General features: G+C 44.1%; 1 protein-coding gene across 6 annotated transcripts in view; it reads left to right on the forward strand.

Annotated features, from left to right (window-relative positions):
* The window catches only part of LOC139420303 (MLLT10 histone lysine methyltransferase DOT1L cofactor), an 86876-nt gene that overhangs the window by 23319 nt on the left and 48199 nt on the right, over nucleotides 1-15358 (forward strand). For all 6 annotated transcript variants that reach the window (XM_071170246.1, XM_071170247.1, XM_071170244.1 and 3 more), the window contains 3 exons: nucleotides 8458-8567; nucleotides 8652-8755; nucleotides 12089-12182. In XM_071170246.1, coding sequence (XP_071026347.1) covers nucleotides 8458-8567; nucleotides 8652-8755; nucleotides 12089-12182 — 308 coding nt within the window. The remainder of the gene's footprint in view (nucleotides 1-8457; nucleotides 8568-8651; nucleotides 8756-12088; nucleotides 12183-15358) is intronic.

Raw genomic sequence — 15358 nt, forward strand, 5'->3', positions numbered from 1 at the left:
TCTGTATTTGAATTTGGAGCTCTGCAATCTCACTGAATGTTGGCCAGGTGGGACGCTAGCGTAGAGAGAGGTTAACCCAACTCCTCTGAATCATAGAGATGCGGGGGCTGCCTTAACTTCTTATGGCTTAGATCCCGCTAACGGGATCGATATGACAACAGCTAGTGAAAGTGCAGGGCGCCAAATTCAAAACAACAGAAATCTCATAATTAAAATTCCTCAAACATACAAGTATTTTACACCATTTTAAAGATAAACGTGTTGATAATCCCACCACAGTGTCCGATTTCAAAAAGGCTTTACGACGAAAGCACACCAAACGATTATGTTAGGTCTGCACCAAGTCACAGAAAAACACAGCCATTTTCCCAGCCAAACAGAGTCACAAAAAGCAGAAATAGAAATAATCACTAACCTTTGATCTTCATCAGATGACACTCATAGAACTTCATGTTACACAATACATGTATGTTTTGTTCGATAAAGTTCATATTTATATCCAAAAATCTCAGTTTACGTTGGCGCGTTACGTTCAGTAATGTTTTGCTTCCAAAGAGCAACATCAATTTACAGAAATACTCATCATAAATGTTGATGAAAATACAAGTGTTGTGCATGGAACTTTAGATACACTTATCCTTAATGCAACCGCTGTGTCAGATTTTATTTAAAAAAACTTTCCCAAAAAAGCACACCATGCAATAATCTGAGTACAGCGCTCAGACACAAAAACAAGCCATACAGATACCCGCCATGTTGTGGAGTCAACAGAAGTCAGAAATAGCATTGTAAATATTCACTTTGATGATCTTCATCAGAATGCACTCGAAAGGAATCCCAGTTCCACAAATGTTTGATTTGTTCGATAAAGTCCATAATTTATGTCCAAATACCTCCTTTTTGTTTGTGCGTTCAGTACACAATCCAAACTCACGAGTTGCGGGCAAGTCCAGGCAAAAGTTCAGACGAAAAGTCATATTACAGTTTGTAGAAACATGTCAAGAATCAATCTTTAGGATGTTTTTATCATAAATGTTCAATAATGTTTCAACCGGAGAATTCCTTTGTAGAAATGCGATGGGACGCAGCTAACTCGCACATGAGCGCGCGTGATCAGCTCATGCCACTCTGGCAGAGCCCTGACTCAATCAGCTCTCATTCCACCCTCCTTCACAGTAGAAGCATCAAACAAGGTTCTAAAGACTGTTGACATCTAGTGGAACCCGTAGGAAGTGCAATATGACCCCATAGACACTGTATATTTGATAGGCAATGACTTGAAAAACTACACACCTCAGATTTCCCACTTCCTGGTGGATTTTTCTCTCAGGTTTTTGCCTGCCATATGAGTTATGTTATACTCACAGACATCATGCAAACAGTTTTAGAAACTTCTGAGTATTTTCTATCCAAATCTAATAATTATATGCATATATTAGCACCTGGGCCTGAGTAGCAGACAGTTTACTCTGGGCACCTTATTCATCCAAGCTACTCAATACTGCCCCCAGCCATAAGAAGTTAATCGACATCCACGTCTTCGGCGCCCGGGGAGAACGGGACCACCGAGTTTAGAACCGTATGTAAAAATCGTCTGTCCTCTGTTGCAACACTCACTACCGAGTTCAAAACTACCTCTGGAAGCAACGTCAGTACAAGCACTGTTTGTCAGGAGCTTCATGAAATGTACACCATCTGGAAGTCCGATGGACGAATCTGGGTTCGGGAGATGCCAGGAGAATGCTACCTGCTCCAATGCGTAGTGCCAACTAATGTTTGGTATAGGAGGAATAATGGTCTGGGGCTGTTTTTCATGGTTCGGGCTAGGCCCCTTAGTTCCAGTGACGGGAAATCTTAATGCTACAGCATACAATGACATTCTACACAATCCTCTGCTTCCAACTTTGTGGCAACAGTTTGGGGGAAGGCACTTTCCTGTTTCCGTATGACACTGCCCCATGTGCACAAAGCGAGGTCCTACAGAAATGGTTTGTCAAGATCGGTGTGGAGGAACTTGACTGGCCTGACCTCAACCCCATCAAACACCTTTGGGATGAATTGGAACGCTGACTGCGAGCCAGGCCTAACCGCCCAACATCAGTGCCCAGCATCACTATTGTTGTTGTGGCTGAAAGGAAGCAAGTCCCCACAGCAATGTTTCAACATCTAGTGGAAAGCCTTCCCAGAGAAGTGGAGGTTGCTATAGCAGCATAGGGGGACCAACTCCATATGAATGCCCATGATTTTGGAAAGATATGTTTGACGAGCAGGTGTCCACATTATTTCTTGCAAAAAAATACACATTTAGCTCTATCATCTATACAGCAAGTAACTGCTTTATATGGTCAGTAAACATCAATAATCATGTCATTTTAGATACGTGAACGTACCTATTCATTTGCCATGTAGCTAGCTAGGCAAACACTATCATTTAGCTTGCTTCATCAGAGATTAGGCTTTTAGAAAGACCTTGACATTAGCAAGTCCTTGTCCCGGTAAAGTTGTCAGTCATACTACTGTCTTCACCACTATAGATCAAATTGTATTTGTCACATGCGCCGAATACAACAAGTGTAATAGACCCTACCATGAAATGCTTACTTACAAGCCCTTAACCAACAATGCAGTTTTAAGACAACAGAGTTAAGAAAATATTTACAAAATAAAGTAAAGTAAAAAATGTATTCTGGGAAATGGGTTCCCAAGTGTCGCAGCGGTCTAAGGCACTGCATCTCAGTGTTAGAGGTGTCACTACAGACCATGGTTCGATTCCGGGCTGTATCACAACCGGACGTGATTGAGAGTCCCATAGTGCGGTGCACAATTGGCCCAGGGTCATCTGGATTTGGCCGGTACAGGCAGTCATTGTAAATAAGAATTTGTTCTTCACTGACTAGGCTAGTTAAATAAAGGTAAAACAAATATATAAAAGTAACACAAAATAACAATCATGAGGCAATATACCGGTACCTATACCAAGTCGAGCATTATTTGGATATTGTCATCTAGTTTTAGAGTGATAGATGTGCAGATGAGGATGTGCAAGTAGAAATACTGGTGTACAAAAGAGCAGAAAAACATAAATAAGCAAATATGGGGATGAGGTAGGTAGTTGGTTGGATGGATGGGCTACTTACAGATAGGCTGTGTACAGCTGCAACGATCGGTAAGCTGCTCTGACAGATGCTTGAAGTTAGTGATGGAGATATAAGTGATTTTTGCAATTCCTTCCAGTAATTGGCAGCAGAGAACTGGAAGGAAATGTGGCCAAAGCAGGTGTTGGCTTTGGGGATGACCAGTGAGATATACCTGCTGGAGCGTGTGCTACGGGTGGGTGTTATTGTGACCAGTGAGCTGAGATAAGGCGGAGCTTTACCTAGCAAAGACTTAAGGAGCCAGGGGGTTTGGTGACGAATATGTAGTGAGGACCAGTCAACGAGAGCATACAGGTCACAATAGTATATGGGGCTTTTGTGACAAAACGGATAGCACTGCGATAGACAGCATCCATTTTTCTGAGTAGAGTGTGTTGGAGGCTATTTTGTAAACGACATCGCCGAAGTCAAGGATCGGCAGGATTGTCAATTTTATGAGGGTATGTTTGGCCGCATGAGTGAAGAAGGCTTTGTTGCGAAATAGGAAGCCACTTCTAGATTTAATTTTGGATTGGAGATGCTTATTACAGTCTAGCCAGACACCTAAGTATTTATAGTTGTCCACGTATTCTAAATCAGAAACGTCCATATTAGTGATGCTAGGCGGGCGGGTGCAGGTAGCGATCAGTTGAAGAGCATGTATTTAGTTTTATTAGCATTTAAGAGCAGTTGGAGGCCTCGGAAGGAGCGTTGTATGGCATTGAAGCTCGTTTGGAGGTTTGTTAACACAGTGTCCAAAGAAGGGCCAGAAGTATACAGAATGGTGTCGTCTGTGTAGAGCTGGATCAGAGAATCACCCGCAGCAAGAGCGACATCATTGATTTATACAGAGAAATGAGTTGGCCCAAGAATTGAACCCTGTGGGACCCCCATAGAGACTGCCAGAGGTCCAGACAGCAGGCCCTCCAATTTGACACACTGAACTCTGTCAGAGAAGTAGTTGGTGAACCAGGTGAGGCAGCCATTTGAGAAACTAAGGCTGTTGTGTCTGCCGATAAGAATGCGGTGATTGACAGAGTCGAAAGCCTTGGCCAGGTCGATGAAGACGGCTGCACAGTACTGTTTTTTTTCACCATCAATGGTGGTTATGATATCGTTTAGGACCTTGAGCGTGGCTGAGGTGCACCCGTGACCAGCTCGGAAACCAGATTGTATAGCGTAGAAGGTACGGTGGGATTCGAGATGGTCGATGATCTGTTTGTTCACTTGGCTTTCAAAGACTTTAGAAAGGCAGGGCAGGATGGATATACAGTGGGGAGAACAAGTATTTGATACACTGTCGATTTTGCAGGTTTTCCTACTTACAAAGCATGTAGAGGTCTGTCATTTGTATCATAGGTACACTTCAACTGTGAGAGACAGAATCTAAAACAAAAATCTAGAAAATCACATTGTATGATTTTTAAGTAATTAATTTGCATGACATAAGTATTTGATACATCAGAAAAGCAGAACTTAATATTTGGTACAGAAACCTTTGTTTGCAATTACAGAGATCATACGTTTCCTGTAGTTCTTGACCAGGTTTGCACACACTGCAGCAGGGATTTTGGCCCACTCCTCCATACAGACCTTCTCCAGATCCTTCAGGTTTCGGTGCTATCGCTGGGCAATACGGACTTTCAGCTCCCTCCAAAGATGTTCTATTGGGTTCAGCTCTGGAGACTGGCTAGGCCACTCCAGGACCTTGAGATGCTTCTTACGGAGCCACTCCTTAGTTGCCCTGGCTGTGTATTTCGGGTCGTTGTCATGCTGGAAGACCCAGCCACGACCCATCTTCAATGCTCTTACTGAGGGAAGGAGGTTGTTGGCCAAGATCTCGCGATACATGGCCCCATCCATCCTCCCCTCAATACGGTGCAGTCATCATGTCCCCTATTCAGAAAAGCATCCCCAAAGAATGATGTTTCCACCTCCATGCTTCACGGTTGGGATGGTGTTCTTGGGGTTGTACTCATCCTTCTTCTTCCTCCAAACACGGCGAGTGGAGTTTAGAACAAAAAGCTCTATTTTTGTCTCATCAGACCACATGACCTTCTCCCATTCCTCCTCTGGATCATCCAGATGGTCATTGGCAAACTTCAGACGGGCCTGGACATGCGCTGGCTTGAGCAGGGGGACCTTGCGTGCGCTGCAGGATTTTAATCCATGACCGCGTAGTGTGTTACTAATGGTTTTCTTTGAGACTGTGGTCCCAGCTCTCTTCAGGTCATTGACCAGGTCCTGCCGCGTAGTTCTGGGCTGATCCCTCACCTTCCTCATGATCATTGATGCCCCGCGAGGTGAGATATTGCATGGAGCCCCAGACCGAGGGTGATTGACCGTCATCTTGAACTTCTTCCATTTTCTAATAATTGCGCCAACAGTTGTTGCCTTCTCACCAAGCTTCTTGCCTATTGTCCTGTAGCCCATCCCAGCCTTGTGCAGGTCTACAATTTATCCCTGATGTCCTTACACAGCTCTCTGGTCTTGGCCATTGTGGAGAGGTTGGAGCTCTGTTTGATTGAGTGTGTGGACAGGTGTCTTTTATACAGGTAACGACTTCAAACAGGTGCAGTTAATACATGGTAATGAGTGGAGAAAAGGAGGACTTCTTAAAGAAAAGCTAACAGGTCTGTGAGAGCCGGAATTTTTACTGGTTGGTAGGTGATCAAATACTTACAGTGGGGCAAAAAAGTATTTAGTCAGCCACCAATTGTGGAAGTTCTCCCACTTAAAAAGATGAGAGAGGCTTGTAATTTTCACCATAGGTACACTTCAACTATGACAAACAAAATGAGAAAAAAAAATCCAGAAAATCACATTATAGGATTTTTAAGGAATTTATTTGCAAATTATGGTGGAAAATAAGTATTTGGTCAATAACAAAAGTTTATCTCAATACTTTGTTATATACCCTTTGTTGGCAATGACAGAGGTCAAACGTTTTCTGTAAGTCTTCACAAGGTTTTCACACACTGTTGCTGGTATTTTGGCCCATTCCTCCATGCAGATCTCCTCTAGAGCAGTGATGTTTTAGGGCTGTTGCTGGGCAACATGGACTTTCAACTCCCTCCAAAGATTTTCTATGGGGTTGAGATCTGGAGACTGGCTAGGCCACTCCAGGGCCTTGAAATGCTTCTTACGAAGCCACTCCTTCGTTGCCCGGGCGGTGTGTTTGGGATCATTGTCATGCTGAAAGACCCAGCCACGTTTCATCTTCAATGCCCTTGCTGATGGAAGGAGGTTTTCACTCAAAATCTCACGATACATGGCCCCATTCATTCTTTCCTTTACACGGATCAGTCGTCCTGGTCCCTTTGCAGAAAAACAGCCCCAAAGCATGATGTTTCCACCCCCATGCTTCACAGTAGGTATGGTGTTCTTTGGATGCAACTCAGCATTCTTTGTCCTCCAAACACGACGAGTTGAGTTTTTACCAAAATGTTCTATTTTGGTTTCATCTGACCATATGACATTCTCCCAATCTTCTTCTGGATCATCCAAATGCTCTCTATCGAACTTCAGACGGGCCTTGACATGTACTGGCTTAAGCAGGGGGACATGTCTGGCACTGCAGGATTTGAGTCCCTGGCGGCGTCGTGTGTTACTGATGGTAGGCTTTGTTACTTTGGTCCCAGCTCTCTGCAGGTCATTCTCTAGGTCACCCCGTGTGGTTCTGGGATTTTTGCTCACCGTTCTTGTGATCATTTTGACCCCATGGGGTGAGATCTTGCGTGGAGCCCCAGATCGAGGGAGATTATCAGTGGTCTTGTATGTCTTCCATTTCCTAATAATTGCTCCCGCAGTTGATTTCTTCAAACCAAGCTGCTTACCTATTGCAGATTCAGTCTTCCCAGCCTGGTGCAGGTCTACAATTTTGTTTCTGGTGTCCTTTGACAGTTCTTTGGTCTTGGCCATAGTGGAGTTTGGAGTGTGACTGTTTGAGGTTGTGGACAGGTGTCTTTTATACTGATAACAAGGTCAAACAGGTGCCATTAATACAGGTAACGAGGGGAGGACAGAGGAGCCTCTTAAAGAAGAAGTTACAGGTCTGTGAGAGCCAGAAATCTTGCTTGTTTGTAGGTGACCAAATACTTATTTTCCACCATAATTTGCAAATAAATTAATTAAAAATCCTACAATGTGATTTTCTGGATTTATTTTCTCTCATTTTGTCGGTCATTGTTGAAGTGTACCTATGATGAAAATTACAGGCCTCTCATCTTTTTAAGTGGGAGAACTTGCACAATTGGTGGCTGACTAAATACTTTTTTTGCCCCACTGTATGTCATGCAATAAAATGCAAATTAATTACTTAATTACAGATTTTCTGGATTTTTGTTTTAGATTTCGTCTCTCTCAGTTGAAGTGTACCTATGATATTACAGACCTGCAGTGTATCAAATACTTGTTCTCCCCACTGTAGGTCTGTAACAGTTTGGGTCTAGAGTGTCTCCTCCTAAGAAGAGGGGGATGACCGTGGTCGCTTTCCAGTCTTTAGGAATCTGACGATACGAAAGAGGGGTTGAACAGGCTAGGGTTACGACAATGGCGGCGGATAATTTTAGGAAGAGAGGGTCCAGATTGTCTAGCCCAGCTGATTTGTAGGGATCCAGATTCTGCAGCTCTTTCAGGACTTCATCTATCTGAATTTGGGTGAAGGAGAAGCAGGGGGGGGCTTTGGCCAGTTGCTGCAGGGGGTGCAGAGCTGTTAACCGGGGTTGGGGTAGCCAGGTGGAAAGCGTGGCCAGCCGTAGAGAAATGTTTATTGAAATTCTCTATTGTGGCTTTATCGGTGGTGACAGTGTTTCCTAGCCTCAGTGCAGTGGGCAGCTGAGAGGAGGTACTCTTGTTCTCCATGGACTTTACAGTGTCCCAAAACTTTTGGGAATTAGTGCTGCAGGATGCAAATTTCTGTTTGTGTGTATGGAGACTATGGTTTTATGGCCCTGTTTTATAGTCCTCTGCCAGATTCTTGGAGGGACTTCAAAACAACATCCCCTTTTACACCCTCTTTCTCCTCCATCTCTTCTCCTCCATCTCTCATCCCACGTGTCCACCCCGGCTAGGTCAAAGGCAGGGCAGGGGTTCAACTGTAAGTTGAATCTTATTGTTGTTCCTGGAATAGAGAGAGAACGGAGGGAGGGAGATACTATTCACCATCTGACTTGTCATTCAACTGGCCCACTGCCCATTCCTGCTCAAGTTCGTCAGCTACCTTTCCCACTAACACGATTGAATTGGAAAGGGATTTGTGTGGGTGTGTGTTTGAATAGGTAATAGTGTGTGGGCTGATGTTTGTTCTCTGTGTGTTTTATAGGTTGGGCCCATGTGGTGTGTGCCCTCTACATCCCAGAAGTGGAGTTTGCTAATGTCTCCACCATGGAACCCATCGTACTGCAGTCTGTACCCCACGATCGCTACAACAAGGTACACATACTTCACTCTGTCTGTTTGTGTCCCTACATTTCTGTGTGTGACTGTTTTTTCCTCTGTGTGTGTGTGTGTGTGTAGAAGTGTTATATCTGTGAGGACCAGGGCAGAGAGAGTAAAGCTGCCACCGGAGCCTGCATGACCTGTAACAAGCATGGCTGCCGACAAGCCTTCCATGTCACATGGTGAGCCAGAGCCACATTCAAATACCTACATCTTCATTAACGCATGTTAACATTGTGAGCTTCATTCAAATACCTACAATTTGTATGTAATATTCACTGACTGTCACTGTACAAAACATTATGAACACCTTCCTGATATTGAGTCCCCTCCCCTTGCCCTCAGAGCTGCCTCAATTCGTTGAGGCGTGGACTCTAAGATGTCGAAAGCGTTCCACAGGGATGCTGGCCCATGTTGACTCCAATGCTTCCTATAAGTTGGCTGGATGTCCGTTGGGTGGGGGATCATTCTTCATACACACAGGAAACTGTTGAGCGTGAAAAACCCAGCAGCATTCCAGTTCTTGATACACTCGAACTGGTCCGCCTGGAATCTACTACCATACCCCGTCCCAAGGCACAATCTTTTGTTTTGCCCATTCACCTTCTGAATTGCACATATACTCGATCCATGTCTGAATTGTCTCAAGGCTTATAAATCCTTCTTTCACCTGTCTCCACCCCTTCATCTACATCTAGTGGACAAGTTCCATCAATGAGGGATCATAGCTTTCACCTGGATTCACATGGTCATTCTGTCATAGAAAGAGCAGGACCTCCTAATTATTATTATTTTGTACCTTTTATTTATCCAGATTTTTTTATTTGTTTTATTTCACCTTTATTTAACCAGGTAGGCAAGTTGAGAACAAGTTCTCATTTACAATTGCGACCTGGCCAAGATAAAGCAAAGCAGTTCGACACATACAACGACACAGAGTTACACATGGAGTAAAAACAAACATACAGTCAATAATACAGTATAAACAAGTCTATATACGATGTGAGCAAATGAGGTGAGATAAGGGAGGTAAAGGCAAAAAAAAAGGCCATGGTGGCAAAGTAAATACAATATAGCAAGTAAAACACTGGAATGGTAGATTTGCAGTGGAAGAATGTGCAAAGTAGAAATAAAAATAATGGGGTGCAAAGGAGCAAAATAAATAAAATAAATACAGTAGGGAGAGAGGTAGTTGTTTGGGCTAAATTATAGGTGGGCTATGTACAGGTGCAGTAATCTGTGAGCTGCTCTGACAGCTGGTGCTTAAAGCTAGTGAGGGAGATGAAGTGTTTCCAGTTTCAGAAATGTTTGTAGTTCGTTCCAGTCATTGGCAGCAGAGAACTGGAAGGAGAGGCAGCCAAAGAAAGAATTGGTTTTGGGGGTGACCAGAGAGATATACCTGCTGGAGCGTGTGCTACAGGTGGGTGATGCTATGGGGACCAGCGAGCTGAGATAAGGGGGGACTTTAACTAGCAGGGTCTTGTAGATGACATGGAGCCAGTGGGTTTGGCGACGAGTATGAAGCGAGGGCCAGCCAACGAGAGCGTACAGGTCGCAATGGTGGGTTGTATATGGGGCTTTGGTGACAAAACGGATGGCACTGTGATAGACTGCATCCAATTTGTTGAGTAGAGTATTGGAGGCTATTTTGTAAAAGACATCGCCGAAGTCGAGGATTGGTAGGATGGTCAGTTTTACAAGGGTATGTTTGGCAGCATGAGTGAAGGATGCTTTGTTGCGAAATAGGAAGCCAATTCTAGATTTAACTTTGGATTGGAGATGTTTGATGTGGGTCTGGAAGGAGAGTTTACAGTCTAACCAGACACCTAGGTATTTGTAGTTGTCCAGTTATTCTAAGTCAGAGCCGTCCAGAGTAGTGATGTTGGACAGGCAGGCAGGTGTAGGCAGCGATCGGTTGAAGAGCATGCATTTAATTTTACTTGTATTTAAGAGCAATTGGAGGCCACAGAAGGAGAGTTGTATGGCATTGAAGCTTGCATTCAGGGTTGTAAACACAGTGTCCAAAGAAGGGCCAGAAGTATACAGAATGGTGTCGTCTGCGTAGAGGTGGAATAGAGACTCACCAGCAGCAAGAGCGACATCATTGAAGTATACAGAGAAGAGCGTCGGTCCAAGAATTGAACCCTGTGGCACCCCCATAGAGACTGCCAGAGGTCCGGACAACAGACTCTCCGATTTGACACACTGAACTCTATCAAAGAAGTAGTTGGTGAACCAGTCGAGGCAATCATTTGAGAAAGCAAGGCTGTCGAGTCTGCCGATGAGGATGTGGTGATTGACAGAGTCAAAAGCCTTGGCCAGATCAATGAATACGGCTGCCCAGTAATGTTTATTATCGATGGCGGTTAAGATAACGTTTAGGACCTTGAGCGTGGCTGAGGTGCAACCATGACCAGCTCTGCAGCCAGATTGCATAGCAGAGAGGGTATGGTGAGATTCGAAATGGTCGGTAATCTGTTTGTTGACTTGGCTTTCGAAGACCTTAGAAAGGCAGGGTAGGATAGATATAGGTCTGTAGCAGTTTGGATCAAGAGTGTCCCTCCCTTTGAAGAGGGGGATGACCGCAGCTGCTTTCCAATCTTTGGGAATCTCAGACGATATGAAAGAGAGGTTGAACAGGCTAGTAATAGGGGTGGCAACAATTTCGGGAGATAATTTTAGAAAGAAAGGGTCCAGATTGTCTAGCCCGGCTGATTTGTAGGGGTCCAGATTTTGCAGCTCTTTCAGAACATCAGCTGACTGGGTTTGGGAGAAGGAGAAATGGGGAAGGCATGGGCGAGTTGCTGTGGGGGTGCAGTGCTGTTGACCGGGGTAGGGGTAGCCAGGTGGAAAGCATGGCCAGCCGTAGAAAAATGCTTATTGAAATTCTCAATTATAGTGGATTTATCTGTGGTGACAGTGTATTCCTATCTTCAGTGCAGTGGGCAGCTGGGAGGAGGTGTTCTTATTCTCCATGGACTTTACAGTGTCCCAGAACTCTTTTGAGTTAGTGTTGCAGGAAACAAATTTCTCCTTGAAAAAGCTAGCCTTGGCTTTTCTAACTGCCTGTGTATAATGGTTTCTAGCTTCCCTGAAAAACTGCATATCACGGGGGCTGTTTGATGCTAAATCAGAACGCCATAGGATTAGGATTAGATTAGTCTCATTGAGATAAAATCTATTTTTCAAGAGAGACCTGGTCCAACCAAGACAGCAGCAAGGGGACAATGTTTTGAGACAAATATCAGACATTCTGTAACAACTTCCAGACATATACACCATAAAAGAACACGTTTTGATGTAGACACGCCAACATTTCAATTGCAGAAACACATACAGACGTCATGGATAAATCAATCATATGTACAGCTACATCAAGTCCTAATGACAATCACATTCCTCCTAATGTTTTGTACACTCAGTGTATATCATCTTTAGTCTCTTATGTCTTTTCCTTTCACTTTTCTCTCTATCCCCTTCTCTCTCTTGATACATATTCTCTCTCCTCTCCTCAGTGCCCAGTTTGCTGGGTTGTTGTGTGAGGAGCAAGGGTCGGACGCAGACAACGTCAAATACTGTGGCTACTGCAAGTACCACTACAGCAAACTGGTAAGATCTCTCTCTCTGTATTCTGTTGTACTTTTCTAACGTTCTTACTGTGCTGGGGGAAGAAGAGTGGTCTTATCTCAAAAACTTGGAATCTAGTTTTTCTTCCCAACCCTCTGTCTGTCAGAACAAAAAATGTAAGCTTTTTGAAGGCCTGCACTTCCTCTACACACACTGGCACTCCACGCCATGGACACACACACACACACACTGGCATTCCACGCCATGGACACACACACACACACACACACACACTGGCATTCCACGCCATGGACACACACACACTGGCACTCTACGCCATGGACACACACACACTGGCACTCTACGCCATGGACACACACACTGGGAAATACCTTTCCTTTCTTAAATGACTTGACATTCTTCTCTGCCAATTACAACTGCTGAAATTGGAGCCATCCGTTCGTCTCTACCTCTAGCCCCTTTCTCTATCCCTCCAACCATCAACCCATTCCCTCTCTCCTTTTTCACCCCTCTCCTCTTTCCCCCTCTCCAGCACTTCTCTCTCCCCCACCCCTCTCCTCCAGCCCCACTGTCTCCCTTGCCCATCAACCCCCATCTAATCAGCATTGCCTCCCAGGCCTTTTGTCCCCTCCACCCCCCTGCTCTTTGTGTGCTAAGCCCATGCTGGGTTAGAATTTGGGGGCTGGGAGAGGGTGAGGGGTACTGGGGTTAGGGTTACAAGTGGGCAAAGAGATGCTTTCCAATTCACATAAGTACACACCATTCCACACAGACATTGTATAAATGCTTTCACTTACATACACTTTCTCCCTCTCTCTTTACCTCTTTCACTCACTCAGAGCTTTTTGGAGCTAGAGCCCCTGCTGTGTTGCAGATTTTGTGCTCCTCCCCTACATCCGTCAGGGGGGAAAATACACACACATACACTTTTCCCCCCTGGGTTATTAAACAACTAATTGACCGATGTCGGTTCAATTACTCAAATTCCATTCCATTTTTTGGGGCGGGTGAGCTCAACGCACAATTCTGTATTGAGAAATCAAATCAAGAACTATGTGGGATCCTGGGCTGAAGAGTTGTATTTTTCATTAGGCAAATATTCTACCTAGTTCAGAGGAGAAACATGGTATTTAACTACAATGACCATAATCCATTGCGCCTGTTCTTTCCCGGCTTGGACAGAGACGCATAGCCTACACACAGACCACATGGGAGAGGAATAAACACAACGACAAGAGGGATAGAGGTAGTTCTGCTCGATTGATAGTTGTAGTAGTTGGTAATAAGCAGTCTTGAAAGTATGCCTTATTTACTTTGAAGAACTGGTAAAATGATTTTGTCACACAGCGCTTCAGCTTACTTAGACAGCTACTTGTTATTGCCAGTTAGCTGCTTGCCTAGCTAAATTGGTCAAAGACCGTACCATATGGGGAGCACAGAGATAACGTTAGATGGTTGGTTGTCTGGCTGCTACTGCCTGAGCAGAGATGGGATGATGCATTTAACCTCTTAGAGCTACCCCCTACTTTTTTCAATTTCTGCTTGAAGACATACCCAAATCTAACTGACTGTAGCTCAGGCACAGAACCAAGGATATAGGAAAAACTAGGAAAAACTCCCTAGAAAGGCCAAAACCTAGGAAGAAACCTAGAGCGGAACCAGGCTATGAGGGGTGGCCAGTCCTCTTCTGGCTGTGCTGGGTGGAGATTATAACAGAACATGGCCGAGATTTTCAAACGTTCATAAATGACCAGCAGGGCCAAATAATAATAATCACAGTAGTTGTAGAGGATGCAACAGGACAGCACCTCAAGAGTAAATATGAACAGTTTAGGGTTCCATAGTCGCAGGCAGAACAGTTGAAACTGGAACAGCAGCAAGGCCAGGTGGACTGGGGACAGCAAGGAGTCATCATGCCAGGTAGTCCTGACGCATGGTCCTAGGGCTCAGGTCCTCCAAGAGCGAGAAAGAGAGAATTAGAGAGAGCATACTTAAATTCACACAGGACACCTGATAAGACAGAAGTACTCCAGATATAACAAACTGACCCTAGCCCCCCGACACATAAACTACTGCAGCATAAATACTGGAGGCTGAGACAGGAGGGGTCAGGAGACACTGTGGCCCCATCCGATGAGACCCCCGGACAGGGCCAAACAGGAAGGATATAACCCCACCCACTTTGCCAAAGCTCTGCACAATATTGTGCTGCTGATACCAGGTGCCATAGCAGTCTCTTTCTGCTGTAAAGTGAGTATCAACAGGTATAATAAACATATATATATATATATATATATATATGAGTACAGGGAACATAAGATTGAATATATTATTATAGACCTGCTAGATCTACTGTCTCTTTTATATTATGACATTTCAGTTAGATCTACTGTCTCTATTATATTATGACAGACCAGCTAGATCTACTGTCTTTATTATATTACAACAGACCAGCTGCATCTATTGTCTCCATTTCACTTTGGCCATTGTTGTGGGCCTGCCCTCCCCTCAACAGCCTCAAATAGGCTATTTCATGTGGGTCGGGGTGGGGCGGCAGACACACGCATCTCACATTTCATTGCATTACATTTTTATATATTGCTTCTAAAATAAAAATAAATCACAAATTATATTTTATATTATTAATTTCAAACAAGGGCATTAGCATGAGAAGAACTTACCAGTCCAAAACATGTCCTCTCCATTCAAAAAATATTCCTTAACTTGGGAATCGCTAAATGAATCGTCCTACAACAATCTCTGTCTCACTTTTCCGATCAATTTCTTCTAAAATTGTGTGTACACCTGTATATCTAGACTTCGATTTAGCTTTCCCTGACTTAGTCGCCATAGTGTTTGATATATAAACAGCTGAATCTGCGTGTTTACCAAACAATGCTGTGCGTAATATGCATAGCTCCTTCCAGTATAAAACTTCAATAGCAAATGACTCTCTTTATGCTGGAGTTTACTACATGGGTTGGTCTTCCAACACATAACCATTGCATATTGCCGTTTACCTCAGCTTATTGGCTATCTACCCAGCTAGATTTCAAGACGATCAGTGGCCATTGGGTTAAAATACAGTCAATCAACGAAACGGTGGTCATATCATTGGTGCACAGTGATGTCATTACTTGTTGTCTTCAAATCGGTTTCTTTCAGTCACTATGTCCTGCGAAATGGCCCATCAGGTT

Source organism: Oncorhynchus clarkii, chromosome 11, assembly GCF_045791955.1.
Source record: "Oncorhynchus clarkii lewisi isolate Uvic-CL-2024 chromosome 11, UVic_Ocla_1.0, whole genome shotgun sequence".
In the NCBI taxonomy this organism is placed as follows: Eukaryota; Metazoa; Chordata; class Actinopteri; order Salmoniformes; family Salmonidae; genus Oncorhynchus; species Oncorhynchus clarkii.